We start from the raw sequence: 23,542 nt of genomic DNA on the forward strand, positions 1-23,542 counted from the left end.
CTGATTTCCTTCCCTGCTTCACAGGGAACGTGGGATTACTAAATAACTTTAGACTGACCCTGTGACTGACTCCTTGCTTTCTAAGTCCGAAGCAGCTCTTGGTTCAGCTTTGGCGCTTGCAAAGGCTATTTATTGCTAGTATGTTGTTAGATGGGGATGGTTATTTGGCAGATAATGGCAATTAACCCTCATTCCAAATCCTGGGCTTTGGCAGTCAGGCACCTGAATTTGATTTCTGAGCCTAGGACTTCAGGAAATACACATCAAAAAGTTCCTAGTTTATCTTTTGTGTTCCCTCCTCAGTACTTTCTCATTGGTAGATAGAGAATAGCTTGGACAAACCAACAGCACTTCTGCGGAGTGGCACCTCTGCATTAGACAAGGCTGTAGTAGAAGTGAAGCCAATTACTTACCCAAAAAACTCACTCCCAAGTGCCAGTGTTGTGCCTCCTAGCCATATGGTAGCAGGTAGTTGGAAGGTGTATATTTAAAAAAAAAAAAAGTGGCTAGATCTTAATGCTGAATAAAACATGTAAAGGTGGGTATTGTGTGTCCCCATGTGTATAAGTTAGTATTGTTGCTTGGAATGCTTGCAAGAAATAAGGTGTCTATTGAAAGGTGTAGTTTGGATATGCTTGTATAGTCATAGCATTAAAAGAAATGAATTGTACTGATGTCATTTGAGTCTTCTACCGTTCTCTGGGAGAAGAAAAAAAAATACTGTAATACTTCTGTTTACTGATCAGTTTAAGTCAATGTACTTTCTGTGCAGGGCACTGTCTAAGTACCTCCCTTCCTATCCCTCTGTTGTCTCCCTCCACTGCGGCTATCCTGCCAATCCGAGTCCTAAAACTCTGGTTTGTTCTCCGCTTGATCAACCCTCTGATCTAATTCACTGTGTAGCTTTTGTAATGGCACAAGGAAGCAGGGAGGGGGACAGATAGCATAAATTGGCATCGTCACAGAAGGAAACAAAGCAGAACCAGATCAGCGAAGTTTGGTGTTGCAGAAGGATTTGGGGATTTAGTACAGTGTCCATTTGTGGGCATCTCTTAAAGAGAAAGATGGACAAAGCTTCGAGAACCTTGAGAAGAGTAATGATTCAGAAAAGCAGGGCTGGTGAAGGAGATGGAAATAAGTTTTTTGTTTTGTGGGGTTTTTTTTCCCCCTTCCACTTGGACTCCCAGTCTTTCTAGACATAAGTGACAAGCACTTCAGTCCACAGAAAGCTTAATAAAGTAACTATTATTCTGGTTATTCTGACTGTAGAACAAAAATAAATGTTTGTTTTGCAGCAAAGATGACTTAAGCTTACTGTTAAGAAAATACTTTCTAACTGATGAAATGGGGAGCCACTAGACAGGGTAATGGAGGAGGTCAGCCTTTTTTTCTTTTTGGTTTTTTTTTTTTCCCTGGTGTGACTGATACCTGGTGGAAATAGCATAGGTGTACTTGCTTGTGTGCCTTGATGCAGCACATTAAATCTCTTGAACTCTCTTTTTATAAGTCAGTTTGTGTTTTGTCTTGACCTTCTACAGATCAAAATAATTTCAGATTTGGTGGCTTTGTAATTCCACTAACCATAAAGTGATTAACATAGTACTCGCATATTGTAACTAATGCTGGAAGGCACATAAAGATATTACTCAACACTTCTTTTGATTTTTAATAGATTCTTCTATCTTCAGTGTCAGACTTTGATACAAGATGATGTTGTGTGCAGAACTTAAAGTTAGTTTAGTTGTATCTGAGTAAGCCCACTTGTCAAACTATTTTAGTGTGGAAATAATTAAACTCTCAAAGCAGTAACTGGTAAGTTATTTTTTAATCACACCTAACATTAGGCATGTGGATTTGTGTAATCATCGGGTAACATACTTACTTAGATGAGGCCTGATGAGAGATTTCTCTGCCACCGAATTTCTATCAAGGAGTTTGATCCCTATTTTGTAAGGAAGTATCTGAGCTTCATTTATAGGAAGAAGATTGACTGGATTAGGTTATGACAGAGTGAGAGAGTCTGGGCAGCATCAAGTCTGAGCCTCGTTTCAGCCCAGTTTCATCTCTGTTATAGGCTGATGCTGTATTGACGGCAGGCAGCGTAGATCTAAAAGAAAAGGTAGGTGAACATAGAGGACTTGCCAAACGGGGATCGTATTGGGAAGCGCAGGTAACAGGCATTGGGGTATTTGCTACTCTGCTCTCCAGGCCTGTTCAAAGCAGTGGTTTCTACCAAAGGGTGCTGTGAGCATCAGCCCTGCGGTAGCTGGAAAGGAAAGCACAGGAGAGCTGTCTTCTGCGTGCCAAGAGACAGGTCTGTCCATAGTGCTTGCCTCTGCCAGCCGTCTCGCGGCTCTGTCAAGGACATGGTTCAGGTTCATGGCTGTACTCAGGAGGAGCTTGCAGGGCGCAGGTCTGGATTGGGCTGGCAGGAGTTTGCCTGACTTCTGCCCAGGAAGCTCTAGGATAAAAGGTAGGCTAAGGAGTGGTTTGCTGAGGTATGAATCACTTCTTATTTTCAGTTCCCTGTTGGATGCCTTAGAAATCTTACCCTTACAAGAGAAAAACCTTATTTGCTACTTGGGGAAGGACGAGGGATGGTTTTAATCTGTAATTGGAACATATGTACTCTGTAGTTTACCAGCTTCCTGAAGTATGAAGCCTTCTTGCCTAAACTTTCAGCCGGTGCAGGTCACTTAGTCTTTCTCAGGAGCAGTTGCAAGCTGTGTGACTTGTCCTCTGTGCTGGTCTACCTGCATACATCACCTGATCATGATGGATGCAGATGTGGTTCGAGTAGGTGAGGAGGGAAGGACTGTGGGGCCCCTGCAAAGAGAAGGCAGCAGCCTTGGGCGGTGGCGATGGGCCACCAGCCATGACTTGCTCCCTGCTCCTGGCTCAAGAGTTTGCCATGAAAGCAGGTGGTGGGGGGTGCAAGCTGTGGCCTGTACAAAGTGTTTCTAGTAGGTAGATTCATGGTTTTAGCCCATGATTTAAGGTTTATATACTGAAAAAAGAGCAACACTGAGATTCGTTATGGGGCTTTCCTATGTCAATGTCAATTACATCATTTTTGTTTGGTGTGTTAACACCAACATGGGTCTCCAAGCTGCCCAGTTAAGTTGATGTTTCTGTCAGTATTAGAATTTGGAATGACAGATGATACTTTCTTTTGCCATCCAGAGAGTAGGTGCAGGAGGATATGTAGAGAAATACGAGCATTAAACCAGGATGCAGTAACCTTACTGGAGGGATGGCTGCCTCCTACTCTGTTGCCAGAGGCTCTCGAGCAGTGCTGTAGGTGCTGTCTGTGTGATAAAGATAGCTGTCAGCTGGATGGAACATTTTTGCTTCTGAAAAAAAGACTAATTGGTTGCTAAAAATTCTTAGTTTTTAATACTTATTTAAATCTAGCCCAAGTCGGTGCCTCTGAGCCAGCGGGTTCTGTTAGATATTTTAAGAAATGCGGGGTTGGTACCTTCCTTGGGGAAGGCTGCTGTTGAATCAGTCCTGTTCTGACAACAAACGTTTTTTTTTCTAATTTTAGGATACTTGTGAAAGATGGTGGATCGCTTGGCAAACAGTGAGGCAAACACTAGAAGAATAAGTATAGTGGAAAACTGCTTTGGAGCAGCTGGTCAACCTCTGACTATTCCTGGTCGTGTTCTGATCGGAGAGGGAGTACTAACAAAGCTGTGTAGGAAGAAGCCCAAAGCGAGGCAGTTCTTCCTGTTCAATGACATTCTTGTTTATGGTAACATTGTCATCCAGAAGAAGAAATACAATAAACAGCACATAATTCCGCTGGAAAACGTCACTATTGATTCCATCCAGGATGAGGGAGACTTACGGAACGGGTGGCTTATCAAGACACCAACAAAGTCTTTTGCGGTTTACGCTGCCACTGCTACAGAGAAGTCCGAGTGGATGAACCACATAAATAAGTGTGTTTCTGATTTGCTTTCCAAAAGCGGGAAGACTCCTAGCAATGAACATGCAGCCGTCTGGGTACCAGACTCGGAAGCCACTGTGTGCATGCGGTGTCAGAAAGCAAAATTTACGCCCGTCAACCGTCGTCACCACTGTCGCAAGTGCGGCTTTGTTGTATGCGGGCCTTGCTCTGAAAAGAGGTTTCTTCTCCCGAGCCAGTCATCCAAGCCCGTGCGAATTTGCGACTTCTGCTATGATCTTCTTTCTACTGGGGAGATGACTGCTTGTCAGTCCACTAGATCAGACTCCTACAGCCAGTCACCTAAATCATCTTTAAATGATGTATCTGATGATGATGATGATGAAGACAGTAGTGATTAAGGACCAAACGTTTTTTCCATGTGTTGCAATTTGTGTTTCACACCATATGGAGCTGCTTTTGGGGAATTCTGTAGTGAGGTTCCTCAGAAAAATCCTGTTCTAGCCATAAAATATGCCTGAATATCTTCAACTGCGATGTGCCTCAATCTATGAATTCTCTAGACAATAGGTTTTTCACTCCTTTGCAGGGATAGACTGTTGCAAATGTTACCGGAATATTTTCCAACTTATACTTGAGTTGTGTCTAGGTTAGACTTCTGTGGAAGATTGGAGAATAAAATGTACTTTCTTAATTTAACAACCCATACTTCCTAATGTTCCATACTGGTATGTCGTTAATGTGGGTTTTTTCAGATATGGGGAGGAAAACTGTAAGCATGCGTGGAACAGTGATGTTTTGGTTATTCCCTTAGACCATCTTGGGTTTTTTAACCACCGTATATAATAAGTTGAAATGTGACATAACTTACAAACTTAAATGTCACAAAACTTGGAAGTTGTCTTGTTTTGCTCTTATTTATGACTTCCTATGCCAAGCAGTGCCTTGTACCAATTGTGCTGATTCAGGAAGAAACACCTATTCTGTGTTGTCTGTATTTGATGCTGGTATCTGAGAGATTGTTGGTGCTATTGAAAATAACTGCTGTGTTCAAAGTGGAGCTTTCACAAGGTCATAACTGTACCCCGCGGTGGGTGATGGAGACCCGAATCGCACGTCCTCACCTGTGCAGGCAGACCCAAAGACTCTGCAGATTCCCATGGGCTTCGGCGGGGTTCTACTTGCAGGAGTTGCATTGCAGGTCGGGGTCTTGTTAGGGTGACTCTTCACGGGGATTTATATGTTTTCTTTTCAGAACAGTTTCTAAGTTTCAAATTTGGCAAATGCATACTGAAATTTTAGTTGGGTGATATAGATAGCATTTGGATGTGATAGGCTATATATTTTTGGAAGCAACTCCCAAAAATGACACTAAATTGTTTCTTAAAACATTGGTGAGAGGGTTGGTGTCCATCCCCTGCCCTCCCAGGAGTTTTATTGGCTTGTTTAAAAATAACCTCATATTTTGAACAAAAAGCCTGCAAATGTCTTTATAAAAATGGCTTTCCTTTTTACACAGCTGACCTCAGGATAAACGCGAGATGCAAGTTATTTCATTCTAAATGTATACCCAGGACCAAGAAAGATGTATTTAAGAACTATAATGAAATTGTCAGTGCAGAAAATGTCTCTACCATAGTATTCGTTTTTACTTTTAATAAGTTCTTGAATACAGAATGTCATGTTCCTATATAAATGTAAAAAGTTAGACTTGCAAAGACATGTTAAACCCCCAAATGCTGTTTCTATATTTTTATAATGGTAGCGTCAATTTTGAAGCAGAAAAACCTCTTTGAAATAGTTGTATGACTATAGTAGCAACTGAGTTTATAGAAGAAGATGTTAAACTTTTGTATCTCTTTAATTGACAATTTCTGCACTGTTTGCCTTGGTTGGCAATAATTGGGTTAAATATTTATTGAATAAACAATCAATGCTGCATATTGCACTAGTCTCCCATTCTGTACGCTGTAAATGTCAGTCAATTTTTTTTATAAAAATTAGCAGAGCACTTCAAAGCTGTAGCCCTCCATGAGATTTCTGGTAGCTAAAGATGCACTTGGCATCTTTAGGGAGGCACTCTACATTAATAGTCTGCAGTACATTGCTTCAGGTGAAAATTGCGTTAATATTTTTAGCTTGGGCAATTTCTAAAAATGTTTGGGTTTTTTTTTAAGCACTGAAAAGTATTTTATCTACTTTGAAATAAACATAAAAAGGGGAAAATGCTTTCTGATGGAGACTGGGGACCAGGAAGATGCTGTAAAATTGCCAGATAAGCAATAAACAATTGTGTATACTCAAAGACTAGCTGAAATGAATAGTTATGTATACTTATTCCTTGAAAGATGAGGGAGTGATGACCTGCAGTAGGGGAAAATGGGCTATTCTGAGAAGGCACTTTCAGTTAATAGTGCTTTTTGTACCTCTCTTTGTATTTCAGGAAAGGAGACTTGTCAGCTTCAGTTTTTCTACAGAATCAAAGTACAAACCTTCCTTGTACATATCTTCTAATGACTAACAATCATTTTCTTCCTGATGCAATTGTTTGCTCTTTCCTAAGCTGTCAAACATTAACCTGTTGTGTCTTAAAGATTCCATCTCCTCGTGTGCTTTTTCCCATGTTTCTATATGTTGTGCTTACTGTTCAGCGCTTTTCAGGGGGTGGGAGAAGGGTTGCTGAGAGTTATATCACATCCTGTATCTTGCAGAATGTTCTTGTACCTACTTCAAATATCTTTTTATCTGTGAATGAAACTTGCACTATGCTGCACTGATCCCTGAAGCTGTAACCAAACCAATGCGTGTGGGTGGGATTTTTCATCTGAAATTGATGTATATGGTCCAAGCTTTTTCATTAAGGGGTGGGGAGGGGGGGAGAAGTGTTTTATGGTAATACTCCTATCCCTCAGTGGTATTTGTTTAAAACTTTACGAAATGGACTTAACATTGACTTCTCCTGTACTTACAAATTCCTGAAAGGGCTTGTTTCATACTTTGTAATCTTGTTCTGTCAAATTATTTTATTTACAAATATATGGTGTAGCTTCAAGCCTATGTGTTTAATTTTCTTTAACTGGGGGTCTCCGAGGGTGACAGAAAATAGGGCGGCTGGTTTTTATCTTCACAAGTATTTTAGCAGCAAGTTTATTCACTGTCAGGAGGGATTAATAAACTGGGAGTATAAGCATACAGGAGGCGATTTAAGACTAAAGTGGAAATAAATGTAGTTACGGATTTAGAAAAAAACCTTGTGCAATTGAGTAGCTGTTTTAAAGCAAGGATGACCAAGCGTGTTGCAAAGTTTGGCTTTTGTTGGACTGGGGGCAGCTGAGCCACTGGAAGAGGCCGGTGGGCCTGGGCCCCCCGTGTGCGGCAGGGTGCTGAGCAGCCCAGCCCCAGCACCTCGGGCCTCGGCTCTGGGCACCGTCGGACCACTGCTGGGGGTGAGACTTCTCATGGTATCAAACTGGAGAGGAAGCTAGTGCTTTTCCTGAAGCTTCTACAGTCTTAAGATCTCAAAATAGTAATTAAACACAGTCAGTCTCTGTATATTTTATGTACTTTTTTGGTTTGTGGGAGTCTTAACCCGCTCTTTCTTGACAAGCTTTTCAAATCCAGCGGAACGAGAGCAGCAGCAGTGCCTGCAGTGTCTCTCCTGCAAGGCTCTGCAGTCAGCTTCTGCGTTGTAGAAGATGCTGTATTAAAGAAATAAGTACTTACTTGCTTTAACTGAGTTCACGTTTTGCACACTTTTTGTTGGTACTTCATAGTTCATTTATTAAAGGAAAGGGAAAAGTCTCTCTTCTGAAGGTTTTAATTGAAGCCTATTGATTTTAGCCTCTGCACCTAAACTGCCGTTGTTATCTTAAGGTAAATTAAATTGTTTTTCTTTCAGGTTTGAAACTTCCTGTAGCTAATGAGTAATCTGTGAGGGTCAAGCGCTGTTACTCAGTTTAAAATAAAGTTTTAAAAAAAAATGGGCGAGTGGATCAATCAGTGTTGAGCTTGCAGCTGGGCTTTTACTGTCTTGTCTCTAACAGGCAGATCATGAAAATGACATGCAGAAACCTTATGTTTAAGTGGGGCATTCCCCCTGGGGTCACGCTTTAGCTAATCTCTTAATGCAAATGAAAGGGTGGTTATAAGCATTGCTGGTTAATGTTTAAGTGGAAGCAGATTACAGATTGTATTATTGTGATTTTTGTATTTTCCTGTAACTTCCCTGAACCGATAGAAGAATGCCTGGTTCTGTTAGCAGATACAGCTGGAATAGTCAGAGTACTGATTTTGTTTTATTTTTTTTCCCCAGTAGCAAACTATTGTAGTAAATATTAGAAAGTATCTTGGCTGTTTACTGCCTTTCATTTGATGGAATCTGAGCTACTTGTTTGTGCCTGCAGCCAGTCTCTTGCCAGCGCTGGCTCCCGTGACGCATTGGGTAGCCAGTGCTCTCGCCGGGAAGAATCTCTGCTCTGTTCCCTTGCTGTGATTGAGTTTGGAGCTGCCGGGGAGTGCAGCACAGCGGCGATGGGTCTGCTGTACAGTGGTAGACAGCTCTGCTGTACTGCACGTATCTGAAAATACTTTCAAGCTCCATCAGGAATAAGAAGTCTGAATCTTGATCTTCAGACTGGAGATTCATTGTTTTCTAAGTTATTTTTTAATTGTCTGTAAAATGCTACCTGTGCCCAGAGTAAAAATCACAACACTTCAACAGCACTCGGACACATTTAGGATAAAAACAATGTAAATTGACAGTGAAATAATCTGCTAAGGAGCAGGAGGCATTGCAGGGTCACTTAGTGCATCTAACTTGTTTAGCTTGCCTGAGTGGAATAATCTTGCCATTGGGATGAAGTTTTACATTTATAAAACTGCAGTTACTTGTATCTAGTATTTTAAGAAACTATCTCGGGTTCATTTCTGCAAGCATAGAAAGCCACTGAGCAGCAGCAGCAGCAAAACCTAAGGTGATGTAAAAAGACCCCATTCCACACCCCCCACCCCCCCCGCCCCGCCCCGTTACGGGTCATTCTCAGTTACACAGAGGGTAACTGGATTAAATGGTAAGAACATACCTAAAAGAAACCTTCTTTAGAAATCCTTTTACACAAGATGATTCCCCCAGCCTAAGTGGTGTTCAGGCAGAAAGCAAGAGCTCGTTTTATTCAGCTGTTCAGAGGCATAAAGCTTATGAGTTCAAGGGCTTAAATCTTTCAACAGATCTTCAAGAGTATCTTTTTTGCTGATGAAATGTGGTCAGCTCTAGTACAGGTGTGAGTGGCTTGCTAGCAATTAATTTTAGCTTCTGGCTAGACTTACTGTTTAGATTTTTCTCTCCAAAAGCTGTTGCCTGTATGCAAATTTAATCATCTGTGTTGTAGAAAGAGTTAGGGCTTTGCTGGCTGCTTTTTATAGAGCCTGGTGCTGCTGCTGAGCAGTTCTAACCTGTGAGCTTGTAACGGGTTTGCATCACAGCGGTCTCTGAGAAAGCCTCTAGCAGCGAAGGAAGGGGACCTGCTTGGTCTGCTTGAAATAGCAGTCGGTTCCTTCTGCTACCTGCTTGCCCCAGTCCAGGTCTGTGCTGTCTCTAGAATGACAGCTCCAAAATGAGCTGGGACACCTGCTTCTGTATCTATGAATATATAGGCAGAGTAATTTCCTTCCTTCTCCACCTGGCTTCCTTCATGCTTCCCTTATCAGGGTATTTCCCTGGAAGGTAAGATGAATAACAGAGGGCTGAGCCTGGCCCTCCTGTCTGACAGGGATGGTGTGAGCACTGCTGGGGTGTTACGATGGCTCGTGGGCTGTGTGCATGTGTGCCGGGAATAAGGAAGATAACAGAGCTAATTGCTACGCTGAGAAAATGAGCACGGTACTAAACTGACATCTGGAAGGAAAGGCCTGGCCTCTCAGTTTATCGTGAGTGTGCAAAGTGCTGCGGAGTGTACTGCCAGGTGCAGAAGGAAAGGCAACCGGCTTCAGTGCGAATGGGCCTTGGAGGGCCTGTAGTCTGCTCCGAGGCATTCCTTCTGAAGCTAAAGTTACTATTTTAAAAAAGGAAAAAAGAAAGTCTGTAATAGGCCTGTTACAGTATTACTCATTGTGTGCGTCTGACCTGACCTTTATTATATATAACTTGGCATTTTGAGTAGAGGAGTTTTAAAGGTTGGAAGGACCAACCTGGCTTTTAAACAAGAGAGTTGTGTAATGTTTTTAACAGCACTGAAACAGCATATGAGAGGAGGAAAGCATGAAAAAGCCCATTTTGAATACCGTTTTCTTTTGGCTTTTAGTGATGGATATAGCTCCTCTCATACGAGGTCTCTGGAAGCAGAGGAAAGTTAGCCTCTGTTGGGGTACTTGCTTCCTAGTGTTTGTAGTGTGCATAATGAAAATGGTTTGTTGCCTCCCTTAATGGAAGCCCAATGTGTAAGTCCAAGAAAAACTCTTCCTTTTGTGAATTTTACTTGTTGCAGGAGATACTTAACACGATTGAAACGAGTGCAGTGCAGTTCTGCTCATGCCTAAAACACAGCAGCCCCCGCGTGCTGCGTAGTGGAAGCTGGTGGCTGCAGGCTTGCAGGTGATGACGGCAGGTCTTGAGCGGCGGATGCGTACAATGCTAACGTGCTCCCTGTCACCCTTTGTGCCAGGGGACAGGAACAATTTGGGAAGGAAAAAGTATTACCGCTGTTGCTGGTCAGCGTGTACAAGTTAATGCTGAAAAGTGCAATGTGTGATCCTCCGCGGCTGCAAAAACCATGCTGTCCCAAAACCACGCGTGGGGAAGTAACCGTGCCTCATCTGAAATGCCCCGTGCATATCTGCCCTGGAAGGGGGTGCCCAGCGCTGTTGGCTGCTCTACAGCAACTCTTCAAAAATGCTGTGAGCTCTTTTGCTGCCTGGTTGCACCTCTGCAAACCCTACCTGAGCGGGCTGGGTAGCTCAGAGGTGGTGAGGGGGTGCGGGGAGGCTCGCCCCAGGGGAACAGACAGGTTTGGGTGAAGTTTGCAGCTGGTTAGCAGAGCGAGTACAGAGACTGCAATCCGCTTGCAGCGGCAAGCGGCAGCATGTCTTGTGCGTGTCGCCTGGCTTTGGTGGGGTAGGTGGGGCTCGGCAATGAATACGTGGCACTGAAGCTGCTGCCTGAGAAGCGTTATCTGCAGTTTCTGTCTTGGATCCAGCACTCTTTGGCGGTACCTGTTTTAAGAGGCTGTTTCGGTTGTGTCAGAAGAGCGTCAGAGGTGCATGTAGTTGTCCTCCTGCTTGTGCAAGCGTCAGTGCCTGGCGTACAGGTGACTACTGCCCGCGGCCAGCTTCTGCCCCTGCCAGCTCTGTGGCTGATGCTATTCATTACAGCATGCAGTGGCAACCTAAGCAGGGTTAAAAGGGAGCTTGTTGGGCCACAGAGTGTGTATAACACGGTTGCCTGTGGTAGCAAGGGACCAGCAGTGCCACACAAGGTCCCTTCTGCTCCTCTGTCCTGTGGCTGTCGGACTGGTGACATGAGGCCAGGACTGACCTGGCTCCTTGGCTGTAGAAAACTCTGTGAGCTGTTCTCTTGGTCTCGCTGTACGTGTATAAAATGGGAGGGGAAGGAAGGCAGTGCCTGTGGGCCTTCCATGGGAAGTCACAGGATGGCTGAGGCTGGCAGGATCTCTAGAGGTCATCCAGTCCAGCACCCTGCTCAAGCAAGGCTGCCTAGAGCTGGTTACCCAGGGCCATGTCCAGGAGGCTATTGAATATTTCCAGGGATGGAGACTCCACAACCTCCCTGGACAACCTGTGCCAGTGCTTGGTTGCCCTCACAGTGAAAAAGTGTTTCCTGACGTTCGGAGGGAACCTCCTGTGTTTCAGTGTGTGCCCATTGCCTCTGGTCCTGTCACTGGGCACCGCTGAAAAGAGCCTGGCTCCGTCCTCTTTGCCCCCTCCCTGCAGGTATTCACACACGTCGATGAAGTCCCCCATGAGCCTTCTCTTCTCCAGGCTGAACAGTCGCAGCTCTCTCAGCCTCTCCTCACAGGAGAGATGCTCCAGTCCCTTAAGCATCTTCGTGGCCCTTTGCTGGACTCTCTCCAGTATGCCCATGTCTCTCTTGTACTGGGGGACCCGGCAGCGGACCCAGCACACCAGTGCTGGGCAGAGGGGCAGGATGGCCTCCCTCCACCTGCAGGCAGTATTTCCCCTCATGCAGGTGGGGATACTGTTAGACACCTTTGCTACAAGGGCACGTTTCTGCTAATGCAAGTTGGATCCTAAAGTGCTGCTTTACATCTGTAAACTTTTGGTAACTTGATTCTTTATTTCAGTTTTGTTGGTCCCCACTGTATTGTCATGTTCCACTCCCCCCTCCATTCCCCCCTCCCCCCCCCAAAAAAAAGCTTGAATTTTTATGGTTTTGGAAAGATGGAGGAAGAGATTCTAAAAGTTGCTGGTATTTTCTTTATTTGTACCTAGGAAACACAAGGATGTTTCTCTCCCCCTGTTGCCATCCCTTTGCTCTGCCATGCATTCTTACCCATACCGTATTTCTTTCTAGGTGGGAGAGCTATTATCCAACCTCTTAAATGCTTTTATTTTCTGTTTTCTAGCAGAAGCGCTGACATTGGTTTGATTTGGCCTTGTCAGCATAGTGCGATGATTTGATTTGCTCCAGCCCGGAGTTCATGCACTGAACATCTTGGCGTGGCCTGCTGCATTTGGGGTGGCCGCATCCCAGATGACAGATGGCCCACGGTGCATCGTGCCCCACCTGTGTGTCTGCCTATGACTAAAATAGCACATCTGAGGGTGTTGGTACCATGACAGCTTATGCTAGTGGGAAGAGGGCTTTCCTCACCTGAACGCGTTTGTCCTTGATGCCCAAAGCAGTTTAATGCAGGCAGACGAATACTCTGCCTGGTGTGGTAACCATAACGCTCCTGGCATGGCTTGCAATGCCGCTGTGCTTCTGACCATGCAGAAGCTGGGAGGAGGATGTGGCGCTTGAAGCAAGGAGGCACTGAGCAAACAGGGATGGGCATTTGCCTGGGCGTTAAGCACTCGTGTCTGCCCTGGAGAAGAAGCCGATGCCAGTGCTGGCATCGCCCAGCTCGCAGGCAGGGAGGCTGGGGGTCAGGGAGTGGTGCTGCTCCTGCTCGGCTGTAACGCCTCTGCGAGGCAACTCCCTGGCTTTTACAGAAACAGCCCTGCATCGCTGCTGAGATAAGGGCTCCTGTGTTGCTTCAATTCATCTAAACGCCTAGACCTGCCTCCTCTAACAAGTTTGGAAGAAAAAAGGGCAGATAAAGGCAAAGGGGAGGTGAGTCACAGAGAAACGACTGGTGCAGGACAGGGTTTGAAGCCATCGGTGTGCTCCTTTCCTCCCAGCTCCCTTTCTCCACTGTGTGCAGTGTCCTCCTCAAGTCAATCACAGCAATCTGGTGACAAGACCCAACCTCCCATTTCTCGCAGAAGCAGCGGCCTCAGCTATCTCAGGGGGCGGATAACGGTGCTGGGGATCCACGTGCAAATCCATCCCCCCCTGTACCACGCTTGTGCACTGGGAGCACCCTCAGCGCTGCTGTGGCTCCAGGAAAGTTGCACCAGGTCGTCTTTGCGTTAGTGCTCCACTGTACAGGGTGTGTGACCCGTACAACGGTGCTATCTGGACATTAAGAGCTGCATTTCGGGGGTATTGGGGTGTGGGGAGAATGCAGTGTGGGTACAGATTGAAGCAAACTCCTGTTAGTGACCAAGCAACCGGGGCTCTCTTTATGCAGAATTACATGCACGTTTCACTAGATCCCTGGCATGGGGGTAGCTGGATGGAGGTTAAATAATGAAGTAACGCTGCAGATAGGACTTTTGTCTTGTAATCTGTGTAACTGCTTGTGCTGGGAGTTGTAGAGGCCATGGGGGGGAAGGAGAGGATTTCCTGTGCTGTGCCTGCTCTGCGCTGCACTGCGCTGGCTGCTAGCAGCTGTCAGGGCTTTTTTAGCAGGTGGATGTAAGGTGCAGTTTATGCTCTGTAAAGCTCTAAACAGTCTAAATCCCAACTGCATCAGAGCCTGCCTGTGCCCAGACGATGCCTGCCTGGTTCAGCGGCTGTGTCCCCGGGCCGAGCACGGGCCATTTCCAGGGATGTGACTGCGGTCGAGCAGGGCCTGCTTCATAGCACAGTGTGAGATGCAGCCTTCAACCAAGCTCTTCAGTGCCTTCAGAAACCCTCCCCCAAATGTTTAAGTCCTCTGCTCTACCCAGATTCATCCATCCTATCAAAGACACCATTGATCCTCCCTTTCCCCTCGTACACACTGCAGTCCCCTGCCCGTTAGCTTGGCGCTGTCAATAACTTGAGCTGTGCTTAATAGATTTCCCATGCAGCTTGTCTTAAGAACAATGCGGGGTAGCGGGGGCTGCAGGAGCCACTGCAGTGGGCAGCTGTGAAATGGGGAGCTCCCCAGCAGCAGGGGTACGGCCGTTTTCTGTCCTCTCCTTGTGCTGAGGCGGGAGCCGTGCAATGCCTCTGCTTCGATGCGCTCCGCCGAGGCGAAGGCATGAAACTCCTTGCAGCTGTGAGGAGGGCAGCTCTTCCGACCTGGGGAGCAGCCACAGATAAGGGAATGCTTGCATCTGATGTGAAAATGGAGGCTGCTTCCCAAGGGGCTCATAGAAGAGCACCTGCAAAAGAAAATTGGCTGCTCTCTCCCTAGCACACTGCAGTGGAAAGTGGGAAAGGCACGGAGGGGAAGGGAAAGGCAGCCAGTTTCTGCTCTTTGCCTATAAGCTGAGGGCAAGGAGGAAACTTTAGTTTTTAGGTGCTGCCAGTCGCTTTTGCAACACAATTCTTAATAGAAATAACAATCAAAATAATTTAAGGGAATCCTTATCCTTGTGGGCCCAACAGCAGTACAACTAATGTGAACAGATACACACAATTCACTTGAAACTCATGAATATGAGTGCCCACCCTGATAAAATGCTTGGAGGTGAGTGACTGTCAGTTGTTACCTGTCCCATGGGGAAATTGTTCAGTAACTGGTGCTCCAAGAGCAAATACTGAGCTGTTAGTGAGATCCAGCTGTGTTACACCACCAGAATAAGAGGTGGAGGGACAGCCACAGCCGACACCAACACTCGGTGGGCAGCCAAAGCCATGCGTGCAGGGTTAATTTTAGGTTTTTCCTCTGGCTCTCAAGTTTCAGCTCTTCACAGATGAGAAGCTTTAAGACTTGGTTCCCATCTTAGATTTGCTGCTTGCTGTGAAGCACTGCTCTAAATTAAGTGCCACTGCTCGGCCCCAAACATGTGTCATTCGCAGGCCTGGTTTGCTAGGTCCTATAAATAAGAGTTTCCTGACCTGGTTGAGAGGGACTGTAAAGTAACTTCCCAGCAGTCCCAAAGCACTTTGCAGAGTGTGCCGGGTATCGTTTTGCTTGGGCTTGGGGATGGGGACACTGATGAAGTTGTGACTTGTTGAATATCTGGAAACCCTCTCTGCTGTTTCCTGTGTGGATGTTTTATGCAAGGATCTGTTTTATGCAAGGATCTGTGCCCCTCCTTCAGTGAAATGACCCCAGCAATGGGGGAAGGAGAGTTTACCCCCTTACCAAGAGCCACCGCCTTGCCCTGCAGAAGGTGCTCCTGGCAAGCCCCAGTGGTTTGCAGAAATGGGCGGACATCGGCTTCTGTCTGGTCCTCCTGGGGACATCCCGTGCTGGGGCTGGCACCCGCTTTTGCAGATCCACAACCAGGAAAGAGGATGTGTTTTCTATTCCATTTTTCCTCCCTCTGTTTTGAGCCTGAGCTTTGTAGCCATGGTGTCTCTAGAGTTTTTCTTTAGTCTGAGCCTGTATGAATGCAGCCCTACCACTCAGTGGGGAAGGACGCTGGAGACAGCACCTACCTCCTCTCCCGGCCGGAGATGGATGAGGGGATCGAGTGCACCCTCAGTAAGTTTGCAGACGACACCAAATTAGGTGGGAGTGTCGATCTGCTCGAGGGTAGGATGGCCCTGCAGAGGGACCTGGACAGGCTGGACCGATGGGCCGTGGCCAACTGTATGAGGTTCAACAAGGCCAAGTGCCGGGTCCTGCACTTCGGTCACAACAACCCCATGCAATGCTACAGGCTTGGGGAGGAGTGGCTGGAAAGCTGCCTGGCCGAAAAGGACCTGGGGGTGTTAGTAGATAGCCGGCTGAACATGAGCCAGCAGTGTGCCCAGGTGGCCAAGAAGGCCAACAGCATCCTGGCTTGTATCAGGAATGCTGTGGCCAGCAGGAGCAGGGAGGTGATTGTCCCCCTGTACTCAGCGCTGGTGAGGCGGCACCTGGAATACTGTGTCCAGTTTTGGGCCCCTCAATACAAGAAAGACATTGAGGTGCTGGAGCGTGTTCAGAGGCGGGCAACGAAGCTGGTGAAGGGTCTGGAGAACAAGTCTTATGAGGAGCGGCTGAGGGAACTGGGGTTGTTTAGCCTGGAGAAGAGGAGCCTGAAGGGAGACCTTATCGCTCTCTACAACTCCCTGAAAGGAGGTTGTGGCGAGGTGGGTGTTGGTCTCTTCTCCCAAGTAGCTAGCGATAGGACAAGAGGAAATGGGCTTAAGCTGCACCAGGGGAGGTTTAGACTGGAAATTAGGAAAAATTTCTTTACGGAAAGGGTGGTCAGGCATTGGAACAGGCTGCCCAGAGAGGTGGTGGAGTCACCATCCCTGGAGGCGTTTAAAAAACGGGTAGATGTGGCACTTCGGGATATGGTTTAGTCTGGTCTACTCTTGATTAGTCTAGAGTGGGCTTGGTAGTGTAGGTTAATGGTTGGACTGGATGATCTTAAAGGTCTTTTCCAACCTAGATGATTCTATGATTCTATGATTCTATGATTGGAGGACAGAGCTAAAGAGCACTCGCAGGTGAGGAGCCAGACTTCAGGAGGCATCCGGCTCTTCACCATCACATTACCACGGTATGCTGCGGAGCAGCAGCCTCGCCTATTTTTTGTAAAGTACAAAACTGGTAGTTGCTTATTTATCTGATGAGCTGAGGGAAGTGCTAAGTGAGCACTCTTTTCCCCTGCAGGCTGCATGTGTGGGTTTTTGTTTTTAAAAGGGAAAGAAGAAAGATTTGAAGATATTTGATCTGCGATCTAGCTTTGAGCTGGTTGAATATTTACTTTGTTGTATATGCAGTTAGTTATTAAAAGCCTTATCATGGAAGGAAATCAGACAGGAGGCTCATGATTCAAACCGAGTAGGCACCTAGTTGCGGAGAACATCACAGGGAGACCGTGCTGCATGCAGAGAAACCTGCTCATTGCCATAACCTTGCTTACGCCGTGCTTTCCACGGCACAAAGGGCATCTGCTGATCATTGTGCAGAGTCACCGTGTCCTCTGGGGCCTTTCTCCATTGAACCCTTCAGCCCCGCTGGTACCCGTGTAGCTGACATGTAGTGCCAGAACCACTGTTTGCAACGCGAAGCTGTTGCCACATAGGACGAGAGAGACGCTGCGTGCATTTCTGAAATGCTATAACTGTCCATAGCAGGAGTTCTACAGAGGTGCTGTAAATAGGCAGCTGTGTGAGCCAGGCAAGATGAGCTTCTGGGGGCACACTCTGCCGTGGGATTCCCTGATGCCTGCTGCAAGCCGGCTTCATTTATCAGCCTGTCCTGCCATGAGGGTGATGGCAAGATCTTTATTTGCTATCTCTGTGTTCACAAGACTTCCGCAGGCTTTAAGGTTTTTGCCTTTTTTTTTTTTTTCCTTATCAAATTATGTTAAAAAATAGCGAGCAGGTTGAAACACTGTTGGGGCATGTGCGTGTGCAGTGCAAGAGAGAAGGGCTGCTTTCCTCAGAAGACCTGGCTAAAACTGTACCTCTGAGTATCAAAACATGAAGTGGATGGGAAACCAAGAATGAGAAGAGCCCTCGGAGAAGGCAAGAGTTTGGCTGGAGCCTGTGCATACGGAGACCCCTGGCAGTGCTCTGCATTCATTTTTGGTTAGCAATACAGCACTGTGCTTTCCTAGCACAGAGCAAGGCTGGGTGCCTGTCTGCAGGCGGGCAGGACGATGCTGTAACGTTACCCGGCGCGAGGGCGGCGTGCTGCCTCAGCCACGCTTCCCTCAAAGCGGTGGGGAGCGAACGATGCGGCTGGTCATTAATTTCCTTCCCAATCAGATTCTGCCCCTCACGTTTTGCTATAATTTCTTTTGGGTTGGTAACACTGCACAGTTTTCCCCTTCAGCAGAGATGTCAGGACAGTTAATTTGCTCCAGCAGCCCGCAGCGGAGGAGCCCTCTTGCTGGCTATTAGCCTCGCAGCCAGCTGCAGAGGGCAATGAAAGCGGTGCTGCCGACTCTTGATATATTTGGTGTTTTTCTAAAGCTCCACCTCCCTGGAGTAACATGAAGTACATCAAAACGTCAGGTTTCATTATGCAGTAAGTGGTTTGGGAGGAAAACTGAAACACAACCCTACAGGCTCCCAATCTGAAGGAGAAGTTAAGAGCCCAAGTACATTATATGTAAATTCTTGCTTTTTAAGTGTTGACTTGTGATCTTTGAATTCTTGAGAGATGGGAACTCCGTGCAAGGTACCACCCTGCTCGTGCTTTTTATCTTCTCTTTTATTTGGCAGCTTTGGTTGGTATCTTTCCTGGTTAAGCCACGGTGTAGCTAATGGCTTTGAAGCCCTTTCCAAAGCCTGATCCTGCTGCATTGGGTGCATCTGCACTCCTCACCTCCGGTTCTCCTCTCTGGGTCAATCCCTCGCCCTTGGCCTCTGTGGCAAACCGTGTAATGGCCTAAAAGCACAAACCCTTTAAGCAAGGCAGCCCCCTCTTCTTGCTTAATAATTTAGGAGCATCTTTCATTGCCAAAGCTCTGGCAGTGGAGGGCTGCCTGGGTAAACCCAGCGTCTCCCTTTTCGGTGGCCGCTGGTGGTGTGATTGCTCCTGGAGGCACTGCGTGGGCTCCTGCCAATGTCCAGAAAGTTTCTTCAGCTGCTGCCTGCTCAGATGCAGACAGGGAAGAGCTGTGAGCCTGCAATATAGCTGCTGAGCCTGCAAGGTAAGGGCTACATGGGGGGCACATGAGGCCATCACCTGCATTGCCGGGTACCAGCAGCTGCATTTAGGGGTGATGGTTTTCCCTGCAATGCTGCAAAAAGGGAGAGGAGGACAGGACTGCCAGGGAAGGGGGCTGGAAAGGGAAAAAAGGGAGAGAAAGTCCTGGAAGTGAGATAAGAAAGAGGAAGAGAAGATAGATTAGAGAACAAGAAGGTAAAATGGGTAAAAAAAACCCTGAAGAACCAGGATTTGAGATGTGGTCAGGCTGGTCTGGGATGATTCTTGTTCTGCTGTCCATTTCTCTTGGTGGGGTGGTCTCTTCCCCGGGCAGGAGGAAACAAAGCTGTAGTTTTGTGGAAAGTGATAATGTAAAAATTATTAATAATTTGCTAATAAAAAACACTGCCTGAGAGGGAAGCTGGAGTGGCTCCACTAAGGAGCACTTTTGCTCGTCTATTCTAACGCAGCGGAGGGTCTGGCGCTGCTCTGGGGCTGGTGCGACGTGGTCCCTGCCCTGTCCCTGCGTGCCAGCACCGCGGGTCTCTGCTCCGGCTGCAGGTGCTTGGGTGCAGCGGGGGGTCCCTGGCGCCATCAGGACCGAGGGCCGGATCCTGCCAGACCCCATCCCTGTTTGGTGTTTGGGGACTGGCTGCGGGCCTGCTGCTCTGGGTGCTGCCGAGCACGAGGGTCTGCCTGAGCATGAGTGCGGCTCCTTTCCATGCTGATCCCTGTCCTTCAGCTTCCCATCATGTAGAATCATAGAATCGTTTAGATTGGAAAAGACCTTTAAGATCATCCAGTCCAACCATTAACCTACACTACCAAGCCCACCTAAACCAATCAAGGGTAGACTAGACTAAACCATGTCCTGAAGTGCCACATCTACCCGTTTTTTGAACACTTCCAGGGATGGGGAGTCCACCACCTCTCTGGGCAGCCTGTTCCAATTCTTGACCACCCTTTCTGTAAAGAAAACCTGTACCTTGAGTGGAGCCAAGCACCAGCACAGCTCATATCAAAAGCCAAAACCCCTGCTTCAAGCAGCCCCTTTCCCTCCGGACAGCTTAAAAACCACTTAAACATCCTGATTGAAACAGAAATTTTCTGGGATCTGATTTTTCTCTTTCAAAAGCAGTAAGAACATGTACTTTTCAGCCCTTCCTCATAGAATCATAGAATTCTTGTAACCATGTGGGCAGCTGGCTGCTTGGATGTGGCTCCCTGCACTCTACATCACCCCAACAGGAACCCCCTCGCTAAGGTGAGACATGTGTTTTTTAGCCCTTCATCATGTATGATTTTGGGGTGTGTGTCAGTGTCTGGCCATCCTTGGGCCAGGAGCTGCTGCTCACAACCAGGCCTTTGCTGGTTGGGGTGATGGGGAGAGGGAGATAGCTGGGCGATGCGGCTGCTGTGGGCACAGAGTTACTGCTGGGCACAGCTCAAGCCCAGGGGATGGAGGGTGCTGGAGAAGTGAAATAACTGCCCGCCCCTTGGAGAGGTGCAGAATTGCCTTCGTGCCGTTACCTGCAGGCATGAAGTGCCAATTAGTCATTTGGCCAAGTGAGCTATCTGCTGCAAAAACTTGGCTTACAGAAAAGGTTGCAAGGGGTGAGGTCTCTCCAGAGTTTACAGCAGAAAATCAGGATAATGTGGTAGAAAATGCACAAAGCTTTTGGTTTCTGTAGCCTTTCAGACTATAAAATGCCCCTTCTCACCCCCCAGCACAGAGCTGGCCCCAGCCTTGTTCTCTGCTGCTGGCAGAGAAAATTGGACTTTAGATGAGACCTGCGCCTGAGAAAGGGGGGGAGATGCCCAAGTATAATTAACGTGAAATTAGCTGCATCTCGGGGAAAGAATCTGAGCCTGCCTTAGTGTGTGATAAACCACCTCCACCCACTTTAAAACATACCAGTCGCGTTTGTGGTTGGCTTTTGCATATTTTTTTAAAATAAAGACATGGTTTCTGATGGTGTGGCGAAGCATGTAGGGAATCAAAATGCAGTTTCTAACTTCCAGGCCTGACTTAACCTCATCGTTAGGTGACTGATCACTGATCAAAGGCAAGCTGGTGCCTGGCTAAATAACCGATAAACTTGCAGCACCCCTCTGAGTGTCCACAGCCTGGCTTGCCCAGGTTTTGAGTAGGGAGGTACCAAGCAAAATAACTGCTTCAGACCATGGAGCGATTGTCCTTTTATGAAGCAAAGTTACATGTGTGTTTTAATGCCCCAGCAGTCCACACCCACTGCAGCTTTCCATGACACTACTAGCAACCCCAGGGTATCACCGCTAATCAGGTCTTCATATGGCCTTGACCAGGACCAGCAAACCCAATTCTCTTTCTTTTCCTATTAGCTATTATTAACTGATGGTTTTAGCAGAAGCTTAGCATCTTTAGCCATAAGGAGGGACTTGGCAAGCTCTCCTGCATCCCCTAGGGGTACGTGCCCTCTGTCCTTGCCCGCACCAAGACAAACCTTTCAGATTACAGGGGCTCATTGACAAGCAAATCCCCTCACCGTCCCTGTAGGCGGTTCCCGCTTGGTCTCCAGGCGAGCACGTTCCCTTCCAGCATTTGGGTGTGCTGGCAAGAGCGGGATGGAAATCTCATCCCTGGCTTCCTCTCCCAGCCTTGCCATTTCTCTGGCTAACAAGGTGAGCCCCCTCATCTGACATCCCGTCGCGAGTCAGCAGAGCCCACGCAGCCTTCATAAGCCAGGTTTTAATTCAATTCCTGCCTTGCTGAGGTGGGGTAAGCACAGACCCTGACTGCCTGTGTGGACCTGGGGATCCTGCCAACCTCTCGCAGCCCTTTTCTGTTGGCTCCCCGTTTTGCCATCAAATTCTGGGGCTGGGTCGGAGCCCGCGGTGCTGCCGGGGCCAGTCCCCACCGCAGGTCCGGTCTCAGCGGGAACCCCAGGAGCACGGGGCACCTGCGTAACCTGAAACGACTGTAAGCATGATACATAAGCAAGGTCACGGTGTAATTTGGTTTCCTAAGCCTGCACTGAGTTTTAGGGCAAGGCCTATGAACATACCCCTGGGCTCCAGGTGCTATTTAATTTGCCTGAGCTGCACGGCGTTAGGTGGAACCGATGGGTAGATGTTTGCTCCACCCAGTTTTCCCTTGATGAAACAGAAGGACTGTTTGTGGTGGTTAGGGCTGAATCACAACCACCCTGGCCTATTTATAAAGTATCATCTCTCTAACCAGAAGCGCGTGCCAAGAGAAGCAGACATTCATGGCTCCTGTGCCGGGAAGGAGGCTGCAGCTACGGGACACCTGGTAGGGCAGCAATAAACCACCGTTTATTAGCTGCTATGAAAACAGGTTCTCCCATCTGAATCCCGGCCAAATTACAAGCAGCATGATGAATTAGTACCAGTTAATGCGCTCGTCATAACTACTTCAAGGGAAATTACTAGGAATCACAAATGCATTATTCATTTAAATATTATTCATTTATTTTAACTTGCTGCAAGTGGGCAGATGGGAAGGGATGCAGGGAGTAAACAGTGATTAGCACTAATTGGCATGGCGCGTGCTTCATGGAGCTCACATTCAGCCGGACCTACAAACGCAGGGCACGCTGCTGGATGTCAGGGAAGATCCTGTGGTCTCAGCATGAAGGCAGTGGTAATTTTAAATATTGCAGCCATTGAGCCGGGCATGTGCGACATGGCGGCCAGCTGAGAGCTGGAGCTGCCCAGGCGGTCGCATGGTGCCAGGGGGTCAGCCCATGCCACCCTCCTCCAGGCATTTTGGGGTGAGGAGCTGCATGGTGCTGGTGCCAGCTCCGGGTGCCCGCCCCGTCTCCGCAGGGCACAGGGATGGTGCTAAGCCCCAGGCGGGCACTGCGTGCTGGCACTGCTGTGAGCCGTGGGCAGGAGAGCCAGGCTGGGGTGCAGTTTGCCCCCGCCGAGCTTGCAGTACCTGTGCGGCTGCGCGGCAAGCGCGTATCTTCAGTCTTTGGTCTTTTCACGGCGCTTACAGAAAACTGGGTTATTAAACTCATGGCATGGGGAGCAGCGGCTGGCTGCAGCCTCCGGCCGTCACTGGCATCTCCTGCCCCCTCCCAGATGAGTTTCTCCAGTGGGGGAAATAAAGTCCCGCATCTTGCCCCTTATGGATGCTTGGGCCTCTCTGGACCAAACTCACTTTGGACATGTGTCAAAGGCACATCTGATTTTCCATGTCCCCAAACATGCAGACTTTCCTCCCCAGCGTTACCCGCTCCAAGTCACAACAGCATGAGAAAAATCAATTCTTTTTAAGAGCGACCCACCCACGGCAGCTCTGCTTTACGGATGCTTCGCAGAGCCTCTGAGCAGGCCAAAGCAGCTCTCAATATTTACACTAGCAACGCCCCACAACGGCAAAGGCACGAGCTTTAGAAAAGCTTTGGGGCAGCGCAGGGCACAGGGCGAGGGGCCCGCCGGTGGGCACGAAGGGCAGGTCCTGCAAGCTCAGAGGAACAGCCCTTGCTCGCCATGTCTTCACTCACCCAGAAAATGGGAATCTAAATACAGCACCTCTCATTCCCCTTGCACCCGCCAGCAAACGCCACCCTACCCG

General features: G+C 47.7%; 1 protein-coding gene across 1 annotated transcript; it reads left to right on the forward strand.

The window, feature by feature from the left end:
* The first annotated feature begins 3,561 nt into the window (after positions 1-3,561).
* PLEKHF2 (pleckstrin homology and FYVE domain containing 2) lies at positions 3,562-6,206 on the forward strand. Its single transcript, XM_009479394.2, has one exon. It carries the CDS (start codon positions 3,562-3,564, stop codon positions 4,309-4,311), a length of 750 nt encoding a protein of 249 aa, XP_009477669.1. The 3' UTR covers positions 4,312-6,206.
* The last annotated feature ends 17,336 nt before the right edge of the window (positions 6,207-23,542 follow it).

This window comes from Pelecanus crispus, chromosome 2 (assembly GCF_030463565.1).
Source record: "Pelecanus crispus isolate bPelCri1 chromosome 2, bPelCri1.pri, whole genome shotgun sequence".
Classification (NCBI taxonomy): domain Eukaryota; kingdom Metazoa; phylum Chordata; class Aves; order Pelecaniformes; family Pelecanidae; genus Pelecanus; species Pelecanus crispus.